This window comes from Gamsiella multidivaricata (assembly GCF_025024155.1).
Source record: "Gamsiella multidivaricata strain RSA 2152 chromosome Unknown BC939scaffold_50, whole genome shotgun sequence".
NCBI lineage: Eukaryota > Fungi > Mortierellomycota > Mortierellomycetes > Mortierellales > Mortierellaceae > Gamsiella > Gamsiella multidivaricata.
The window spans coordinates 85488-107006 of NW_026251758.1; the positions used below are offsets into that span (position 1 = coordinate 85488).

Here is a 21519-nt window from a genome sequence, read left to right on the forward strand (position 1 = left end):
AGCGAGCTAGAACGACTATTTTTAGTGATATGGTACAACGCAAAGACGAAAGTGTAAACCTCAGAGGTTACGCGAAAAGCCAAATCCTCAAGGTGTCACGCTCCATGGTCAAGAATGGCTTCCGCTTCGACGCCGCGATGGCAATGAGTGCGCGTGGAGATGATATAGATACTCAGTATTGGACAAGGAGGTTCAATGACAGAATTAAGCGCTAAGATATCGATGTGAAGGAAGTTCCTTGTGACATGTATTGGACTGAGTCGCACGTTTAGTGGAAGGACAGAGTGAATGCGTTCCTATATTTGTCAAGCATTGCCCGCGTGTACCTCTCCGTTCAAGCGCCATCGATATCTAAGGAGCGTCTGTTCAGCAGCGCTGGAGGCATTCTTACACCTGAGTGAACTAACTTTATGGATTGCCTGTTTTGCCGTACGTTACTAGTTAGAAGTTTGGGTCCCTTCATCATCTGGCAGGATAAATAACTAGAGTAGACATGTTCACACACACAAAAAAATACGATTCGGGATAATAGCATTGCATGCGTGAATGCATGGGGAATCCCGTGCAGGGTTATACAGCGGTATTGACATCGTATTGTACTATGCAGGTGAATTTGAGCTGGTTGTGCTGGTTATGCTGAACTTGAGCTGGTTGTGCTGAACTTGTGCTAGCTTAAAATCAGACTGCAGCCTTTAATGGGCCGCACCGCACTATTATATGAATTTGCGCATAGCTTCAATGGCACCTCACACGCCAAGAAACTAAGAAAAACGGGCTGCAACGCTGCAAGTTTATTGTCAGCATCCCAGATTATTAGTATGCGAGGTATGATGGAGGGTGGCGGATGTATATCGAGCAATTCAAAAAAAAAAAGATGACCCTGTCTTTCGAGAGGCACTGTATACATATACAACATGGGAGCCCCTTGCTGATTCGGTCTGCTTGAAGCTGCGTAATGCTAGATCGATAACCTCGATAGTGTAACTGCTCCGGATAACTCTCATCAATTGGTACCGTCGAATCCTTGCCATCAACATTTGTAAACTGTACACGAGGTCGCCTTCAGTGCAAAACGCGCACCACATTGCACCACATTGCACAACTTTTATGGTGTTCCTTGATAGGGCAACGTCGCCAAATTGACCCAGGTTTTCTTTGTCGATGTTACTACAGTACCTTGTCTGTTAGACCGCCTATTATAACCTCTTTCTACGCGGACTATGAGCACGTTATTAGGTTAGGGTGGTCAATAAACAATCGACCAAACAGCGCCCTGTGAATAAGTGTCCTGCCATATCTTTAATCAAGGAACGCGCGTCTTGGGCGCGTCTACTCTACTCCTTATCTTCAGGACCTTATCGGCGACTGGGCCGGCAAATAAATGCTCGACGCGAGATGAGTGAAAGTGCTCTTTGATATATTTTTATTGAGATGCTGTCTTTTTTTTATAACTGTGAGAACTCTGCTTTTATGCGCTCTTCTTCAAAGTTACTCAAAGCACAAACTAATCCAGCACATGGCGCTGATACGACGTCTCCGACGAGACCAGGGTCTTGAACTTGTCGATAGAGAGCTTCGCAGTGATCTTTAAAGACCACTTGTGTCCAAGGACATTCCATAATGAGCGTAAGAGTGGATAGTCAAAGCTCAAGGCTTTCCTTCGCCATAGCAATATGAGATGCATGGTAATATGAAATGTATGGAGCAGAGCATTTGCGTCATGCTCTGAACATTGGCATTAACCGTGTCCCAGACTTATTCAGGACAATCAGTACGCTGTCCATGAGCAAGACAAGATAAGAATGCATGCAATACAAACATGCGGATAACAAGTCCCTGGTTAGGTAGTACAAGCGTCTTTAGTAGCGACTACCGAAAGAAACATCCCATTTTCCTTGAGACTAGATGGATTTGAAACAAGCTGATCTATTGGCCGATCTGCTATCACCAACTCTAACAGTTCGACAGGAACTACTTCAGCACCCAACTCTGTCCTCTGGGCACCAGCTCCTCCATACGCCTCAGCAATGTTGTCAGGAACTGTCGCTCCGTGGCCCCGATCTGCGAGTCCAGTGCGAGTCGCAAAAGTCGGCTGGCTGTCTGGTTCTCACCGGATGATAAAGACCCCTTGTCTCGGGCACACATCACAATATCCGGCAAGGCCAATGACAGGCGACCTTCAACTGCGCGCTGATGCTCGCTCAGCCTCTCTTTTCCAACAGTGTTGATAGAAATGCTCTGTAAGAACTCCTGATGCCATGACTCAAACTCATCGTCTTCAAGAATGTTGTAGTCGACCGAGGTTGTGCCGCTACCGCTGCTGATATTGTCGTCGCCTTGGAAGCCATTGCCATGCTCCAAGTTATGATCCTCTACCATGGTCAAAAGATTCACCTCAGCATCGTCCTGTGCAGGACCAGAGCGAGTCGATGCGCTGTCTTGGTAACTGCTCCCATGCTGTCTCCGCAGCATGACGACGTCCTGCTCATCCCACCACATCAGAACAGCGCCCCCGAGCAGCAACACCAATCCAGTGGCAAACACTTCTGACTGGCTGGACATCAGAACCAACAAGTCCAAAATCCTCTGCAGCCACATCAGGCGGTGGGCGTCTCTCCTCTTGCGCTGCGAGACTGTCGTTGCGGACATTCTCTTGCCAACACCCACGTCCATAGCGTATAGCAGCACCGATATCGCTGACTCGGCCAGCTGTCGATCGCTTGATCCGGAGGACTCAGCTGACGAGTGACCGCTTACAATTAACAGTGCGGATTGGGCAACCATGGTCAATCTTCCTTCTTGCTGAGACGTCAAGTATCCTGCACGGTAGAGCGATGCCATGCCTATGGCTTCCTTGAGCACCTGAGCGCCGGCATCCGTTTGCTCTCCTGAAACATCGGAGACATCCAACCGAGCAGCATGCAGATGTGATAAAGACATTAGCGAAAGATCAGCTAGTCGCCGTAGAACGCGTTGCGCGGGCAAGAACTCGTGGAAGGAGAGCTGATAAAAGATTCTCAATATCACAGATCTCAATTCTCCCAGCAGCTCCTTCGCATCGTCTGAAAGCACTGGCGACTGGTTTGATTTGGTGCGGGCGCTATGGGATGCGGACGAGGCACGTCCCTGGTAGTAGTATCTCATATGATTGCTCAGCGTGTCCAGAAACACGAGCTGCAGGACCTGGACTCCCACATGCTCCTCGTCTGTCTTCTCTGATCCATCGGGATTAAAGAAAAGGACCCTGACCAACTTCTCCACTAAGTCAACCACTCGAGAGATCGGTAATGTCACCTTCTTTGCAAGCGTGTCCAACCCTCGGACCTTGTCCAGTTCTGCCAGGGCCTGGTCCCCTCCCACAGCGATCAGTGGTAATCCTCCTAATGTCAAGATCCTACCGAGTCCCTCTTCACCAACAAACAATTCTTCTGCAGAGAGGCCGTCATCCCCAGAATCAAAAGGAGTGTCAGCACCTCTGATCTTGAAGTTTGAAAGACTCATGATCAGGAACTCCATCAACGAAGTCGAGGTACTGGCATGCCTAGAAGCCACCTGGATAGCTGCTACAATCAACCGCGGCTCCAGCACCACCAGCTGCGTCAGTAATGGGAACCAGTTTACTGCAGGTAATGGTGTCGGTAGACTGAGGATGGTGTACAACAGCAGTTCAAGTGCGGCTGCGTACGACTTTTGAGCCCTCTGAACAGTGCCCATCTGAAGTGGTTCCCAAAGGCCATCCCAGAGTGCGCGCAACCATGATGTTGAAAATGGTAATCGAGAATAGTCTTTCGGTTCACTGCTGGTTCCAATGGCCATTCCTGTGTCAGCCTGTCCCAAACGATGCATATGGCAGGCGATGTGTCCAAGAACCATGGCCGCCAAACGTCCTGCCTTCAGGTCCTGTGCCATGAGCGTTGATTTTACGGACGACATCTTAGATCCGGGAACGACAACTGCAGCTGACGACGCAGTTTCTCTAGAGGCAGAGTCTCCAGCAGTAGGCGTGGTAGTCGTGATGGAAATGGAAAGACCACTCATATCCATCAAAGTCGATAGAGCAGAGTTCGTAACGGTCGACATGGCTGCAGGGTTGACCGATGAAGTGAGATACGAAAACAAACCATGGCTACCCACAGTGGTGACCGTAGGGCCTTGAGACCAGTCGATACCGAATAGTGATGCGAGCGCAACTACAGCAGTATGTCGTGCTGCAGACGTTGGAGTGATCCGAATGAGGTTGACGAGCGAGTGGATGCGTCCTGTAAAGAGCGAGATCTCGCTAGACGTTGGGTTACGAGTATCAAGGTTCGTGTGAATCATGTGGCAGAACGGCACCGTAAAGTGGACCAACTGTGGCTGTAGGTCTCTCTGTAGTGTATGTGTTAATAAACCAGATTGCATTAATGATTAAGTAGTTTAGAAATCTTTGCTATCTTGTAATAAAACGCTGGGAATTAAGATATGCTTACCCTGGAGGTTGCAGCCAAGAGAGCGCGATCCAAAAGTTCCGTATCCGATTTGCGCTCGTCAGCGGAGCGCTCTGTCCTGTCCGAGAATGCAACCACCCAAGGCGCACCCAACAATCTGGCCAAAGTCTGTGCAGTATACGGTTGTTGCTGGTTGTCCAAGAACGCTTCCAAGTCACTGCGCGCCATGGCCTTAATCTTATGGATAGCCTCTACGTCTTCGCTTACAGACCCGCTTTTACGCATTTGGGATGAAGAGGAAACGATAGCGACTGACAGGCGCGGAAATGCGATGAGGGTACCCAGGATGAGGGCGAACGAGGCCGCGTTCGATTCAAAGACCATCAAGAGTTGCTGGAGTGTTTGGCGACAAATCTGATTTAGCTCGGCAGTCTTAGTGGGCGAGTCGACCAGTCCAGCTAGCAAATTGCAGAACGCCCATCCCGTAGCAAACGTAGCCCAGCTCGATAATTCGCTTATGTGCCAGATAAAAAACATGGAGAATAAATAAAAGCGATTAGCCTTTATAGCCGACTCATGAAGTTATCATGGCTTGCTGATGCACATTTCTTCTTACTTTGAAGTGTTTGCATTCGCTGCATCGTCTTGCAGGCGGTCAGTAAACACCCCGAGAACGGATGTAACAAGTTTTTCGTCGACAGCAGCGAGAGGCGTGATAAAACTGAAGGATACCAAAACAGCAAACTGAACTTCATCGCTACCGCCTACATCTGACAAGGCCTCAGTGCGGACGAAATTCTGGAGTAAGTGCTTGGCTAAAATTGAACTCTGTACAGTCGATACAGGATGCGAATGACGATGAAGAGACAGAATGATGCCTTTCAGGAGAGATAGTGAACAGAGTTTGAGTATCGAAAGTTGCCTTCGCCCAGCATCATCTACTGTCACCATTAGACTTCCATGAATGTACCTGTGATGGCGAATAGTGCATTTGCACAATGTGCTGGTACATATCCATCCGTGATCTTCTTGTAGAGGTCCCCAACCAGCGTCTCTGCGATCGCTAGCGTTTGGGCATCATCGTTTGGAACCCACACGTTATCGAACAGGGCTGTCCATCCTTCCAGGGCCGATATGCGCTCCACCAGGTGGTCTGTAAGCGTAACGTCCGTCAAGGCCGTCATCACATTCCTGTAACTCTGTTTGGCTCTAATTGCCTGCACAGAATCGTCACCCTCCGCCGGACCATTGCTGCTAGCGCTGCCGCTGAGATTTGCTGCTGGCAATTTCTCGGTTACTGAAGAGCATAGCAGGCTGGAGAGCGCATAGCCGATTCGTAGACCCGGGTTCACATCACCAGACTGCCATTTCTGTAAAATATTTCCTGAAACGACAGAGAGAACCCCCTGCAGTCTGTCTAACTCCTGTTTCCCTGAGAGCGCATCCAGAGTGGTTTTTTTGAAAGCGGCATCCTTGAAGAGACCACGTCTCATATGCTGCAGTTCATGGCGGACCAATTTGTCGAGAATATAGGAATACTCGTCCACCACCATCGAATCCGGGGCCTCCATGATCCGCTTGCGAATGTACAATGAAGGCGACTCTGTTGGCAGAATAGGCATGATCTCGGGCGCTGTGAAGCAAGAGAGCGCCTTCAGAGCTGCGGACAAAATCTTTGGGTCCTCAGAGTCCAGGAGTGGTTGGATATAGTTCACAAGAGTGGCCTCACGCAAATCCAAGTAAACTTGCGTGTCTGGATGTGTAAAACATGAAGGGAAATATGAGCGGTTCGAATTCTATGTCTTTCAGCTGTGATATTGTCCCATGAAGTGCCCTGTTACCTTCGCTTCTTGAACCAACGATACCGTAGAAAACGCACATCTCCCGAAGCATTCCTGGGTGACCGGTCTTCATCGCGTGCTCTGCCACATGGCAAAGCAGTACATTCCATGCTAGGATCCAATAGATCGCATTAAACAAATATTCGCGGGGTACAATGGACATGACGCATTTGAAAAAGAGAACAAAGCAAAATGTAAATCTATACCTGCTCTTGGTTCCACGACATTGGCGTCGACAATAAGGTTCATGGTCTCGATAATAGTGCAGATGGAGGAGGCGTACAACTCAGCCGATCCAAGTAAGTTTGCCAGGAAAGGAATAAGCACCTCTGCATATCCAGCAGCATCGAATGCACAGATATCCCTGCGCAATGTAATCGAGGTGCAATAGCATTAGAAAGCTGAAGAACAGTTTAAGCCAACGGATTTGCAGTTTGATCAGGCAAGGCAACTCACCTTATCGTGGTAAGGACGGCCACCTCCATCTCGTATTCAGGCTGGCCCTTGACCGGCGTCTTCAAAAGCCGCGGACGATTTTCCACCCATCCATGGATCACATGGCGCAGAGTCTTCCACACTCGAGGCTGCCTCTTCCAGATGAGGAACAGGACCCTGACTCCTACCGCTCCCATGTGCGAGTTGACAAACTTGGATCCTGAGGGCGCATTGGGGACACCGTTTATAAGTGTCAAAATAGTTCGGAGCACCTTTGCAGCAACTATCTCGTCTTTAGATGTCACCAATGAAGGAATGGCGTCCTGCAACAGATGCAGCTTGACAAGTGGAGAAGGGTCGACTCTCAGCTTGTAGATGAAGATTACTAACGCTACCAACCGGCCATCGTCCACCTGTGCCAGGCGTGTCGCAGCATGAATCCGCCTGTTCTCATCGGGATGGAACATAAACGTCGTGTAGATAAGGCTGGAAAGAACGCTGTCGTCGCCAATGGTGAAGAACAAATCATTCTGCTCTTCGTCCGTATCGCTCCAGACTAGACGCAAATGGGAAATCTCTGCCTGAATCATGGCAGCTACGCCCGAGGTCGATAGGGGTTGTGGATTTGAACGTGTATGGGTATCCGATGCACTGGAAATGCCTTCCAATGTGCTCAAAATCTCCGAGCACTTCTTTGTGAGGGCTTCTGATTGCGACTCGCCCAGTACCTGGAAGATTGGAAGGAATGCCACGTTCGCGATCATGGGCTCCACGGTTTCTGTTGTCGCAGCGATGGTTGTATGCATCCAATCAACGACAATCCGCTGCTCATCCAGAGTTGGTGAGTTCATCAGTAGAAAGGATAAAAGCGGCCAGAGGGTCTCGAAGGGCAATGTAGGCACGGTGTATGCTTTGCGTTTCCTGAAGAGCGCTGGGATGGACTGCACTAATTGTAGGGTTGGAAGTCCGAATCGCCTCATATCTGCCGTCCAGGAAAGCAAAGTTAGCAAGAGTCGACCGCCAAGAACCTCCTTGTACGGTGCCGAAAGAGACAGCTGGGTAGAAGGGAGGCAATAGAAGTCTACCAATGTGCTGATTGTTGCCTGCAATGCTGTACTGAGCTGAGAACGCTCGAGAGGGAAGCGATCGGGAACAGAGCACAGGTAGTTGAAGAGGTGTATAACGAAGGGATCCAGTTCCGAGTCGAGAAGGCAGCTGTTGAGGGTCTTGGATATCCAAAGCAAAGCTGTGCTCGAGACAGCGGCCGTCCGTGCTTCACGGTCCAACAGGCAAAAGTCCAGAAACGGTACTAAGATATCGAAAGTCGCAGTTCTGTATTCAGCTGAGTCCGATCCATGGTTTAAGATCCTGTCCATCTCTGCAAACAGGATTGTTTCCACATGTGCCTTGGTCGAGATCAGGCCAATATACGGATGTCGATTATTCTTCATAGCAAAAGCATTCTTGTTGATTCGGGTGTTCGTCTTTGATTTGCCGCACGAAGCCTCCGCTGCGGCGATGATGAGGTTGCTGAGCGAGTGTATGATGTTGGCCAATGCCTGTCCCTGAGCGGTGGACAGCGCGTTCTCGAATCCATCAAAGGCGTCGCCCCAGTCGAGTGTGTGCGCTGAGACGAGATCGACAATGGCTGCAGCTGCGACAGATGAGTTGTACGAGACTGAAGATGCACATTGGGCCCAGAGCTGTGCGAGAGCAAGGTTCCGGCCGCTGTTGCTGCCACCACCCTGGGCGTCGTTGACTTGCGCGTTCAGGTTCGTGATCTTTTGGACATTTACAGAGCGATGCAGCGAGGCGTTGTAGGTATTTATAGCAGACATCGTTGATCCCGAGCCTAGCCCTGATAGAGTGCCTGGGCTGTTCCTTTGCAGTCCTGTGTCCTGCCGCCTTGGAGCCGCCATGGGTGTGAGGTGCGAAGCAAGAAACGAGTTTTCATTTCAGTCAAAGCGGTGAAGTCACGGAAATAGGCACCTCCCACCCTTAACAGTGCCCGGCCCTGGCACGTTGCGCGACTCCGGGTCTATGTCAACGCTGCAATAGCTTCGGGTGTTTTTGGATCAGCCCTTCTTTCCTTTCCTGTTACTGTTCATGAATGGGAAAGCGATCGACCGTTACATGTTCAGCCTAGACACAATGTCTTTTTTGACCCGAGCAAAGAAAGTACGCGGTATCACCAAAGAAAAGCCGAAGCCAGCTCGGTTCTGAAAATAGGTATTTCTTTAAAGAATCACCATATCGGGACAGAACACGATGATAACACCCTGATCCCTGCATATAAAAAACGTATATTTTTCTGGAACAAATCTCTTGTTTCCTCATTCACTTCAACACCAACCACCAAAAACAATCCGAATCACACCATGTCAACACCAGCATCATCGACGCCAGACGCACCTATCGTCTCAAAGATCACACAGGAGATCAAGCACGAGGTCAAGCAGGAGGTCCGCGAACTGGAGGAAGGCCAGGTCGACACAGTTGAGACCAATGCCCGTTATCTCGCTTACCTCGCTCGTTACAAGAATCTGTTCGTCGCTTCGTCTCGTTATCTCGCTTACTCTTCTGATGTTGGTGAAGCTTTCCGTCCTGTTACCACGCCTCTCTTCGTCAATGCCATGTATGGAGGTAAGATAATCGCGACCGCCCGTCGTCGATCCTCTTTCCTCTCTTTATCAGGATAACCAATTAATTACACTTTCTCGCTCCTTCTGCCTCAATGCTAACTTGATTGTCTCCGTTCTATGCGGATCTGTATAGTTTCCTTTGCATATGTTGGTTTCGATGTTGCATATGAGGGATACAAGGCCAAGATGGCAGGAGCACCCAATGACGCTGTTGGAATGACGGTAAGCAATCGTCATAGATATCTTTTTTGAGTAAGCTCTATAGCAACAGTGCTGATAACGCTTTTACTCACCCATACTTTATCTCGTTGATGAAATTCGGTCAATTCAGGTCTTGAAAAGAGGAATCTTCCAGGGTCTCGCCAGTTTACTCATGGTATGTTTTGCAATTAGCGATCGACATTGCTGTTTGCACGTTCAAAATGGGGGATATTGCACTCCACAAACCTAATGTTATCTATAATCGATTCTATAGCCTGCCATTACTATTCACACTGTCGTCCATCAATCAGCGAAAATCTTCAAGAACAGCGCCAATGTCACTCTGAAGAGATGGGGTCCCACAGCCATCGGTATCTGTGTCGTCCCTGCACTGCCAATCATGTTTGATCACCCCATCGAGACCGCAGTCGACAAGGTCTTTGAGATGCTCGAAGGTGGCGGAGGAAAGACATTGCCCATGAACCCTGCAGACAAGCAAAAGGTCTTGGATGCCACCCTCAACAAGGAGAAGGTCGAATAGATAGAGCCTCTCCGTTTCTTCCACAAAAAACCATACGCTTAGAAAGATGTTGCAGTACCCTCTGCTAATGATCCATGAACACATCGATGTAATATAGATAAAAGGCGAGAACAATAGAATTGCATTGACTGACTGACTACTGATCGCAAAGAAATGGCTAAGAGGGCCTTATTAAATTGTATGTATATGTTTGTTTTATTCGTCTAAATCCGCGACCGGCGCACTGATATAAGGGTTCCTCAAGGCAAGCACTTGCCTGAATGTGCTGAGGAAATACAATTGAAGTTAGCAGGTCGAATTGCCCCACTTGGCCTTGACGTAAATGGGCCACATCTCGTTGGTGGTGATACCGACGCGGTAAGGCTGGGCAGTGTAGTTGTTGGCAGGATCCAAGGTCTTGAGGATGGGCAACATCAAGTTGGTGAAGAAGGACAACCAGGCCACATCGACCAGGTCGTTGTCACCGAGATTCGCGGGCAGAGGCGAGGAAACATAGTTGGGGGTACGGACGGAGGGAATGGGACTGTGGGGCCAATCGTCTCCGCCATATCCATAGTCGTCCTTGGTAACATAGCCAGGAGTCAAAGTAACGTTGTCAGGAGCTGGGGGAGGTCCATCATCACGCTTCTGGAAGGGGGCCTTGTTGAGGGCGTTGAGGATATTCTTCGCAGCCTTATAGGGGACAGTGGCGTAGACAAAGTCATCATGGAAAGGCGAGACGACATACGTGTCATCGACAGTGAAGGCACCCTTAGCAACATCGAAGCGCTGGCAGCCAGAGTTTATGTAGACCACGGCAGGGTATGGGCGGGTCTTGTCAATGATCGAGAAGGGTAAGATCTCTTTGGTAACGAGGTCCAAGAGCGAGCGGCTGTCGGTGTAAGGATATCTGTCCAGATAATAATCCTGAGGAGCACATCCGAGAACGGTAGAGAGACCGAGAGCCTTGCGCTGCTTGGTGATCTCCTGGGTAATCTTGCGGCCTCTCCAGGTGTCGAAGCGCTGCAAGGGGTGGGCAAGTGAGTGAGTCTTGTAGGTATGGACGTTGGTATCGAGGTAACGACGTGAGACGGTCAAATTCTTGCCGATGCAGTTGGTCTCGACGCGACAGGCACGGTCATGGATGCCGGAGACTGACATCCAGCCGAGGGTTTCCATGAAACGACCAGCAGAGAGACCGTAGGCGCGACCGTCATAGGCAGTGAAATCACGGACGTGCAAGTGTCCACCAAAGAGGAGGATGGGCTTGGTTGGATGAACAGCACGGATGGCCTTGATCACGTTCAAGGCCTCGGCCCAACGGACGGGAACGTGTCCGACGACCAAGTAGACATCGACATCCTCCTTCAGCGACTTTTGGAACCATGGCAGGGTGACAGTGACGTTGGAGGGCTCGATGACGGTGTTGTTGGCGGCACCGACAAAGTTGTAGAGGAAGCCATAGCTCATAACGCGGGTACCGAATTTCATGCGAAACTTGCTGTAGAGTCTGCCGATAGGAACAGTCTTGTTGGAGTGAGCATCCTTGATGAAGGTGTTCGAGGTCAGGTACTTCCTGCCCCATTTGGGAGCAAAGTTCTTGTAGGTATCCTCAGCAATTTCGTTGAGGTACAGCTCGTGGTTTCCGATGGCCAAGGCATCGTAGTTGACCTTCTGGAAGATAGGGTTGGAGGCCTCACCATCTAACGGAGTGGCATCAGAAAGACCGTTACCATCGTGCAGATCGCCAGAGTCAACGACCAACAGATCCTTCTTGCGGTGTTGGGCCTGCTCGCGCATGTGGGAGAGGAAAGAGGCAAAATCACCGAAATCGGCAGAGTAGGATTCCTCCTTGACGTGTCTGCACAGCGATGAATAAACTGCGTTAGGGATGATGCACTATGATAATCTGACACATGTATTAGAGCTGAACGGTGGAGTAGAAGAAGTTACCCAGCCAACCATCCATGGGTGTCAGTAGTACTGATGACATTCAGGTCACCCCACTCCAGAGGACGCAGATCAATGGGATCAGGCTGAGGGGCACCGGGCTGGGATCTACGCTCGATGGGAACGACGTGGGCAGAAGCTACAGCCAGCAAGGGCAATAGGGCCAAAAGACGCATTGTTGGTATAGGAGGAAGAGGGGTGGAGATAGGGGGCGAGAAGGAAGGGGACCAACAGAGCAGACAGGGAGTCAAGTAAAGGATGCGAGAGGATTGCAGTATTTATATGTTTTTTTTTCCTTGTTCATACACTCCGGTGCTAATAGTTCTTTAGGGCCCTGGCTGCTCCCCGGGAAGAAGTTGTACTGTATTAGTCTGTGGCGCCAGGCATAGTTCGCAATGCAAGGGTACATGTACCCCATCCATTTGCAAGCACAAAGCGAAGAGGGAGACGATATATTAGCCGTTGGGTGTGAGTTGCTCTGTCAAGGTATATCCATCAAGGGCGCCCGTTTTCTTGTGCACGTTTATGCAGCTGTTTGCTGTCGTTTTCTACGGGCTCGCTTACTAGACCCTCTCTCTGCCCAATGGGATGTAGACGAATGAGCCCTCATGCGAGAAAATTGCGGGTTGGAATTGTGCTTTCGCCTAAGCATGTTGTGGACCCTACTGTGACCCGCTCTTTTCTTCTGGGAGAAAGGGTCCTCAAGGATGCTCGCCGCGCTTTGCTGCAACAAAAGTCGGACTACTAGCACAAGAAGAGCAATTGCTGGAATGTTTTTTTCCTTTTCTTTCGTCTCTTTGTCCGGCTTATAAAAAAATTAAAGGACATGGTCTAGAGCCTCACCCGTGGCCGCCAAAGCCCTCTCTGAAATCCATACATTGCCGCAGATACTTCTCGTTGTCCTGGTGCTTCAGAGCAGCGGTCATTGCTTCATCTCATGTCATCGGTCGCCTTCTTATCCTTCTGCGCGTCGTAATATGAATTTTATTTTGCAAGTTATCCAAAAATGCTCACATTTCCCATGCAGCTTACTCGCGGTAGCTCCTCTTTGGCTGATGGGAATAGCGCAAGCCAATCAAATATTCTCACTAAGACGCGTGAAAAATCGTTGAAAATCCAAAAGGCCTCAAATTCACGTCTCCATGGGGTAGAATAATAATCGGGCCGAGGAAACAAACAGCTCCCTTCGCTCAGCGGCTTTTTTCTATATCTTGATATTGATCAGCGCACCATGGCCATTCAGCACTTACACGTTTCGCGGGATCGGTTTACGCGCGAGAGCTATTGGCCCCTGATGATCCTCCCTTTCAAATCTACGCTCTTGTTTATCACGAGAAGAAAACAGAAAAAAACAGGGTCCATGTAGGATATGGGGTAAATACTGGAACCATGATTGTCCTGCCTTCCTAGATAGGTGAACAAATGATTCGCTGTGGACGAACTGTCGAAAGAAAAGAATGGCCTGGTTGGCTAGAACCTAACAAGGCTGCTGGGTCTTGTTGTTCGGAATCTAATAGCGTTATGTATATGTCTATTAATCGACCGTGGGAGAGATAAAACGTGGGCATTGATGTCGCTCGAGTGCTCGTGATTTATGAAAAGCATCGAGGCTCTGGGACTCCGCCATGTGGCAGTGGGGCATGAATATCAGAGGAAATAATGAAAAGTGTTCGGACTCTGTGTGGAAATATCGATCCATGGGGTATAGCCAACAAAGGCAATTTTGCCCCGTAGGACACACCCTCATCAACTTCTACCCTTCATTCATCTTGCTCGCCATCATTCATCGATCAAACTCCGAGCACTCATTCCTCAAGTTCCACTCGCGAGATCCATTCGTCTGAACGTTGTTTCATCGTACTTTCAATCTATTTCTTCCTCAACAATGTGCCACCGAGTTATCTGCCACGACTGTGGCAAATATACATGGGAAGGTCTGTTCTATCTCTCCGAGATGCGAATGGTCATTTAAGATCTCTAGCGCACATTGCCCTTCTTGTACGCATAATCTTCATCTAACCTTTCCTTTATTTTAACCTCAATTGAAACTTGCGATAGGATGCGGACTTCATATTGCGCAGGCACTCGCAGGTTTGTCGCTCGAACAAATCTGTTCCTGCGACGATGACCATGACAGTGAGCACTCCTGGGCCACAATCACCTCTCCAACATCCAAGCGATTTATTCCACGTTATCCACTTCCTTATCAGACATCCAGCGATCAGGCGGGTGCATCATCTTCTGCGACAGGGGCAACAACGTCAACATCATGTGATACTGTCCACAGCCCATCAGAACCCTGCCCCAACCCTTCACCAGTTGAGTATAAGCTGTCCAAAATCTCCACAACATCGGCAGCAGAGGCAGCAATGCGAAAAGCGCAGCAGGCGGCCGCATTAGAGGAACTCAGGAGGAGAAAAGAGCAGAAGGAAAAAGAAATCAAGACCACGAATCAGGACGCGCTCGAACGACTACTGCAGGGCTTATCACAGGTTACAGAGAACACTGCCGACGAGGTCAATCCTGAAAGCTGATGAACGGGAGAGAAGGCCGTACTTTTTTTTCTTTTCCCTTTATATTTATTCACTCCCTCGAGAAAGACCCCATACCATAATACATTAGTTAAGAATAAAGATAGCAAGTGATATACAATAGAGGTGAATTTAGCATGCCTAAGGCATTTAGTTGCGAAGAAGGCGATTGACGGCGCGCTTGAATTTGAAAATCCCACCCTTTTTCTTTGGCGGTGATTCATTTCCGTTGCCATAACCATCGTTCTCGTCCTCGTCCTCCTCATCGTCGCCCTCATTCTCAGGACTCAAACCTCTAGGAGGTACGTATTCGTAATCATCGTACTCTGGGTCGTAGTCATCCTCGATATAGAACCTCGAGTTGGCCCTCTCCTCATCGTAGTTGGGATTTCCGATCCAAGGCGCCTGCGTCACCACGACCTCGGCCGGCTCTGGGGTATAGGGGGCATTATAATAGTCAGAGTCATATTCTGGGTCAGGATGTGGCCCGGCCTTAGACGAGCCCTTCTTGGACTTTTTCTTCTTGCCCTTCTTGTTGACAGGGGGCGGTGGCGGTGTCTCTGTCCGTTCAACCGTGACGACCGTGATCATGTCGCCAAAGATCACCGTACGTCCGAGAGTCTCACTGGATCTTGTATGCGCTATCGGAGTCTTAACGAGGGCGGATTTCATTCCTCCAGTAGCGGCGTATTTCGAAGGGGCCGGAGTCGGGACCTGATCGATGGTCCTAGCGCGATCGTCAAATCGCCGAGAGAGCATCTCTGAGGGTGTCAGTGCGGCAGAGGTATGTGGCGAATGTGGTGGCGACTGTTGCTGACTCAATCGCTGCTGCTGGTAGTCATAGTGCTGTTGTTGTTGTTGTTGTTGTTGTTGGTAGTACAATCGCTCCTCATTGACCTGGGAGCGAGGGATGGAAGAAATGGTGCCATTTTGTCCTGGGAAATATAAAAGTTGCTGCTTTTGCTGTTGTGGATGCTGCTGGTTGGAGTATCGATCTCTTGATTTGGGTGTCAGGTAGCTGAGTTGCGACTGGCTAGAGTTGCTCCTGCCACGGATGATGGCGTTCTCGGCGTAGGGGCTGATGTCGCCAGATGACGAAGCAAAGCTGGAGAGGGACACGGCCCTGTCCCGCCTCATGGCCTCCTCAACTACTGCGGGAAATGTGTTGGACCGTTGAGGCACTTGTGGATTGCTGCTATTACGATGCTGGGCATGCAACAGCTGTCTGGCGCTGTCCTTGGGTGGCGGCTCTGGTCCGGAAACCTGTAAGTCGGACGCTGAGCGACTACGACCTTGCGACGATACCATTGAGGCCACCGAAGTCCTAGGCGAGGCAGCAGCATTCGCAGCTGACAAAGAATCGGGTATGGGGACAGGTCGCTTTGTGTATGCTCGTAGAATGGGCGATGGCGAAGGCGAGCTGGAAGCAGTTCCAGTGAGCGGTAAAGAATCGCGGCTGGCCCTGTTGGATGTGGAGTTTAGGTACGCGCTGAATCTGGCAGAGGCTGCGAGCATGGGGCTGCTCTCGACACTCGAGCGATCGCTCTGGGGCACGATTGAATTCCTGAGCGGCGTTGCTCGTTGTGGTGGTACAATCGACTGGTTCTGATGTCGCTGGTGTCTGCTCAAGGTCACAGGGGGCGTTGGGGGCATTGGCGCCCTGAAGTCGGGTGCTGTTGAGAAGGGCGAGGTGGGCGAAGCAGTGGAGGGCGATATTGGGTCCTCATCCGAGTGGCAGTACTTGTCGAGTATATCGCCAAAGTAGCCATCGTCGCCGCCGTCCTTGGTTTCTGTCTTTGTTGCGGGCTGTGAATGTGCGTGTTTGATTTCATGTTGCTTGCTGAAGGGGATCTGCAAGAGGGGGAGCGCTGGTTTTGATTCGTGATAGTCGCGCGGGCTCTTGTGCTGCCGAGGATCGGATGAAGGAGAGGCCATCATCGCGGGTGTCGTGCTGGAAGCAGAAGTGGTCGTTGAATATTGGTCGTCGTTATTGTACAGGGGTTGATGTGGTCGCTGCTGGCCTTGAATCGAAACCTTTGAAAAGGAAGTCCGCAGGGAGGCCAGGGTTGAGGCAGAGCGGCTACTCCGTTGAGGAGGCTGGTAGCTGCGGTCCTGGCACTGCAATCCAGTGTTGGCGATGGTATCCACGGAGGCAGCCATTGCGGGTTACAGTGATATGGTTATATTGTTGTGTTATGATACTCGTGGTTAAACTATGCTTCAGTTTTACTTTATAAGTGCAGAGGCGAAGAGGAGGGAAATAAAAGAAGGAAGTGTGAGGAGAGAGGTAGAAGGAAGATAGCTGGAGCTGAAGCTGAGAAAGCGAGAAAGCGAGAAAGTGGGAAAGGTGAGGAGACGAGGAGGTCAGAGGAGGTGAGGAAAGAGAGATGAAGAAACGAAGACGAGGAGGTCCACCTGGATATAAACACCAACAGCGACTGGTTGCCTGGCTCATCAAGCAGTACTAAACTAGCAGTGCGGCTAGGGGCGCTTTTTCTTCTTAAGGTTTGGTAATTCGCCTGCTACGGGTGGTGTGAGAGTGAGTCCGAGTGGAGAAAAAGGAACCTTATTCGTCGCACGGAGAAGGGGAGGGCGGTTTCTCGCAGGTGGTTGGCGAGCACTCTATTTGTCTCAGTCATCGCTGACACTTTGAATGAACTGACCTGGCCTGACTCCTTCTCAGTGATCCACACAAGCACGCACACGCACATTTTCCATGTACACAAACATGCAAGGCGAGGCAAGCAAACAAATGCAAACAAATGCAGATTCATTAAGAGAACATGTGTGCTGTCAGGCTATATATCATCAATGCGATCATGCCATCCCTTTCCCTCTCCCCGCCGATTGTCATCGGTGTCATAGAAACCCCTTCTCCCTCCTGCTCAAGGTCTCTTACAAAGATAGTTACAAAAGAAGAAACAAGATAGAATGGAATGGTTTTTTCAATGGCGAATACTCTGGTCTGTATTACAGTAAACTGGTGTTGTCATCGTCGATATCATCACGGACTTGTTCGCTTGGTCTGTTTGTCATCCGAATTCATCGCTGCTCACCGAAAAATACAGAACGATATCTTAGTGTATCTGCATAGACAGCCAAGCGTACGAGAGAGCACAGTGTGAACACAGACATAAGAGCGCTCATTCCCCCCTCAAAAGACTAATGCATGCACATGCCGATGCTTCGTTTTATAAAAACGATTAGACTGTCGACCATACTCAAGCACACAGAGTCTTATACTCGCCAACTCACTTGTCCGCTTGACCGTCGGCACTAGGTCTGTAACGTATAAGTTTCTTTAGTCTTGTTCCATGCAGCATTGAGGTTCTTAAGATCGATGGGTTCGGGACCCGCCAACTATATCTGTTCAGGGACCTGTGGGAACCCCTCGTGGATGAACTGCATATTCTTCGGCGCATTAAGCATCTGCATAAATGGGAAGTATTTGTCTAACAACCTAATAACATTAAGCGCTCAAAGTCTCTTTCTTCGATAAAGGGACGCGGACGTACGGATGTATAGTCCTTCCCAAATTAAATGCTCCCGCAGTCGATCTGCCAAGGATTAATGCAAGGCCACGAAAACCCCTTTCCTCTCTCTGACAATGGTCGCGTAAACATCAGAGCGTGAGGACTGTATTCGACCGCACCCTGCAACCTTGTTGATGAACGCCAATAGAAGCCAAAGAGGCGTCCAGTATACCGGCGAGAGTATAGTCTACACTGCGCTCGGTACACTCGGTACACTCGGTTGTTCATATTGGCCTAGAACACCACCCTACGCTTTGTTATTTAACCACCACTTGCGCTGTTTGCCCGTAAGAAGTGCAGTGGACACAGAACCGGGCGAAGCCCCTGAGTCATGACGTGCTTTGGTGTTTATTTCGCTAGATCTTTCTTTTTCTTCCATCGTTCGAATCGATCAGCATTTGCACCATGGACTTGAGCAACAGCGAGGAGATCACCTTGAACATCAACAAGGAATATGCCGAGAAATACGAAGCAACCAAACGGAACCAAGAACTGTCAGCCAGTACGTCTCTTTATTATTTTTCTCTCGTTTTTCTTTTATTACTCTTGCATTCCAGCACTAAACAGGAATAATGTACTTTTCCTGCAGTTCGCGACAAGTATGGCGACCTAGAAGAAAAAAACCTGGAATTGATTGCAGAACGCCAACACAAATATGGCTACACTAAGAACGCCGACTACGACTATGATTCGTGCGACTCTGAGGAAGACGAAGAGGAGGACGAGGACGGCGAGTTGATCACGGCAGCATTGGACGGTCAAATCATGAAAACTATTGGCCTTATTCGGGCTCAAGACCCTAAAATCTATGAGGCAACGAACCATTTCTTCATTCCGTCCGAGATGGAAGAGGCCAGGAAGAGGTGGAAAGAAAAGCAGAAGGAGGAAAAGAAAAACAAGCCTATGAACCTCAAAGATTACCATCGTAAAGTTTTGATCGAGAACAACGGTATAGTGAACGAGGATGCGGAGGATAAGAAGGTCTGGGATGAGTCCAAGGTGACACACGTCGAGCAGCAGGAGCGCCTGAAAAAGGAAATGAAGGTAGCAGTGCTTCCAAAGAACGACTGCTCTTTGAATAGCTTTACGCTGTATCTGGTTGCTCATACATTTTTTGGCCCGCTTTTTTCACAATAGAGTGCGTTCCTTGGCGGTGGTGATGATGACGATGGCGATGATTCGTTCTTTACGCAGAAGGCAAAGACAAAGGAAGAAGAAGAGGCCGAGGAAGAGGACTACAAGCGATTTTTGATGGAAAGCATGGGCAGCAGCAAAGCAGGCACCAATGCCTTTCAGGACTGGCGCGAATACAAGAATGCCCCCGATATGGACAAGGATGAAGCTTTTTTGATGGAGTAAGTCTTATCCTCACTTCTTCGACACACTGTTGATGCCGCTCAATGTTGTCAACGTGGGTTTTAACCAACTTATTCTATGTTTAGCTACATTCTCAATCGCGGCTGGATCGACAAGTCCCAGAAAAAGACGCTGCATTACAAGGAGATCATACGTGAAGATGAGCTAGATGATCTTGAAAATTCTGAGGACGAGCTTGATGCAGCAGAAGAATACGAATCAAAGTATAACTTCCGTTTCGAAGACGCGTAAGTGTCAAACCAGTGTCCGCATAAGACTGGGTAGTTTTATCCGAGTGGCCCTCGTACGTTGGAGCCTGTCATCATTAACATCTTTCTTTCATCTGCGCCCTTTACCCATAGTCAAGGTGATTCTCTCGTCAGCTATGCTCGAACGGTCGATGACTCTGTGCGAAACAGGGACGACAGACGCAAGAAGCGCCGCCAGGCTGCCAAAGAGCGTAAGAAGGAGGAGAAGATCAAGCAGCTGGAAGAGTTGAAGCGTGCCAAGAATCTGAAGAAGCAGGAGATTTTCAACAAGCTGAAGCAGATTCAAGAAATCACCGGCAACAAAAGTATGATTCTACCTTGTTGCATTCATTGTTTATCGTTCTGTGCAGGTTCCGCACTATGGTCTTTAACATGCTCGTACCTTCGTTTCGCTAGCTGTCGGCTTTGATGAGATCGATCTAGAGACAGAGTTCGACCCCGTAGACTATGATCAAAGGATGGAGAACGTCTTCAGCGACAAGTACTATGAGGGAGATGAAAATGCTAAGCCCGTATTTGAGGATGACATCGACACCGCAGATTACGAGCAGAGTAACAATGAGGACTCTGAAGGCGAAGAGTACAATGACGACGGCGAAGAAAATGGGAAAGAGAACGAGGAAGAGTATCCCGAAGACGAAAGCTATTATGGCTATGACGATGAAGGGTATTGTGGCGGTAACGACGAATATTACAACGAGGATTATGGAGAGGATGAATGTCGCTATGGCGACGAGGACGACGACATCATGATGGACGCTGATTATCTTCCTGGAGGGGAGAAGTGTGGAGAGACACAAGGGAAGAAGAAGACCAAGGAGGAGCAAAGGAAAGGTCGCGCGGATGGCACTAAGACAGCAGTTGCTGCGATTGAGGCTGCCAGGAGCACACTTGATATCGAGAAGGAGAAGAAGGACTTCAACGCCTATCTGAACGAGTACTATCAGCTGGATTATGAGGATATGGTAAATGTTTTATGGCACACATGGGTTTCTATATATATATATATATATTTTTTGTGTCAGATCGGCTCACGGGTCTTGCGCTGTATTTTCTTGACTCTCCATTTCCTTCATTTTCGCTATGAGGACAAAAAAATAGGTTGGGGATATACCTACACGCTTCAAGTACCACAAAGTCAAGCCGGCGACGTTTGGCCTGACGCCCGTCGAGATTCTGCTTGCAGATGACAAAGACCTGAATGAATTTATCTCGCTCAAAAAGTTTGCGCCCTATCGTCGTCCTGATTTGCAGGATGAGGATGCCCGAAAATTCTCGAAAAAGAAACGAGTTCAAATGTTCAGGCATAAGCTCAAGACTCAAATCCAGCAGCAGCGTCTCGAGCTGGATAAAAATTGGGATCCAGCTCAGAGGCGAAAGAAGGAAAACGAGAGACGGATGCGGGAGGAGGAGGAAGAAGCATCCGCCAAGAAGAACCAAGAAAGGCAGATGGATAAAGACAAGCAAGAGGAGGGCAAGGACACTGGCAAGGGTAAGGGGAAGAAAAAGAAGAAGAACAAGAAACGCAAGGCTGTAGAGGAGCATAACAGCGAGGCCGAGGCTCCCGTCAGGCAGGAGCAAAGTCATTATCAGAACGGCAGCAAAAAGATCAAGAAAAACGAGCAGGATGAGGACGTCAAAGTCAAGGCTAAGATCAAGGAAGAGAAGATGCAAGGAAAGAAAGAAAGGAAGGACGGCAAGAAGGATAAGAAGGTCAAGGAGGGCAAGAGAGAAAAGGTGGACTAGGCCTTTTACATAGTAATAAACTTGGCAATTTCACTTGTGATTATGTTATTTTTTTTATAAGTACAGGG

The 21519-nt window shown here is 49.2% G+C and overlaps 6 protein-coding genes across 6 annotated transcripts; 3 read left to right on the forward strand and 3 right to left on the reverse strand.

Moving 5' to 3' along the window:
• Positions 1-1834: 1834 nt before the first annotated feature.
• Positions 1835-8788, reverse strand: BC939DRAFT_494475 (uncharacterized protein). The gene is made up of 7 exons (XM_051559606.1): positions 6725-8788; positions 6475-6632; positions 6269-6379; positions 5398-6180; positions 5044-5305; positions 4470-4941; positions 1835-4368 (listed from the first exon to the last, which is right to left on the reverse strand). The coding sequence occupies exons 1-7, from the start codon at positions 8620-8622 to the stop codon at positions 1972-1974; spliced, it is 6081 nt and encodes a 2026-aa protein (XP_051410279.1). The 5' UTR covers positions 8623-8788; the 3' UTR covers positions 1835-1971.
• On the forward strand, positions 8789-10220 carry BC939DRAFT_457245 (mitochondrial 18 KDa protein-domain-containing protein). The gene is made up of 4 exons (XM_051556451.1): positions 8789-9346; positions 9479-9567; positions 9677-9721; positions 9821-10220. The coding sequence occupies exons 1-4, from the start codon at positions 9082-9084 to the stop codon at positions 10085-10087; spliced, it is 666 nt and encodes a 221-aa protein (XP_051410280.1). The 5' UTR covers positions 8789-9081; the 3' UTR covers positions 10088-10220.
• A 152-nt stretch (positions 10221-10372) lies between these two features.
• On the reverse strand, positions 10373-12192 carry BC939DRAFT_399258 (Metallo-dependent phosphatase-like protein; the record flags this gene model as incomplete). The annotated part of the gene is made up of 2 exons (XM_051552464.1): positions 10373-11927; positions 12020-12192. 2 exons carry the CDS (start codon positions 12190-12192, stop codon positions 10373-10375), a joined length of 1728 nt encoding a protein of 575 aa, XP_051410281.1.
• Positions 12193-13763: 1571 nt separating this feature from the next.
• BC939DRAFT_457247 (uncharacterized protein) lies at positions 13764-14581 on the forward strand. Its single transcript, XM_051556452.1, has 2 exons — positions 13764-13950; positions 14075-14581. The coding sequence occupies exons 1-2, from the start codon at positions 13902-13904 to the stop codon at positions 14548-14550; spliced, it is 525 nt and encodes a 174-aa protein (XP_051410282.1). The 5' UTR covers positions 13764-13901; the 3' UTR covers positions 14551-14581.
• Positions 14582-16936, reverse strand: BC939DRAFT_457248 (uncharacterized protein). Its single transcript, XM_051556453.1, has one exon. It carries the CDS (start codon positions 16705-16707, stop codon positions 14698-14700), a length of 2010 nt encoding a protein of 669 aa, XP_051410283.1. The 5' UTR covers positions 16708-16936; the 3' UTR covers positions 14582-14697.
• A 1383-nt stretch (positions 16937-18319) lies between these two features.
• Positions 18320-21506, forward strand: BC939DRAFT_227955 (KRI1-like family C-terminal-domain-containing protein). Its single transcript, XM_051550835.1, has 7 exons — positions 18320-18582; positions 18670-19124; positions 19218-19435; positions 19523-19684; positions 19799-20010; positions 20102-20670; positions 20807-21506. The coding sequence occupies exons 1-7, from the start codon at positions 18486-18488 to the stop codon at positions 21449-21451; spliced, it is 2358 nt and encodes a 785-aa protein (XP_051410284.1). The 5' UTR covers positions 18320-18485; the 3' UTR covers positions 21452-21506.
• The last annotated feature ends 13 nt before the right edge of the window (positions 21507-21519 follow it).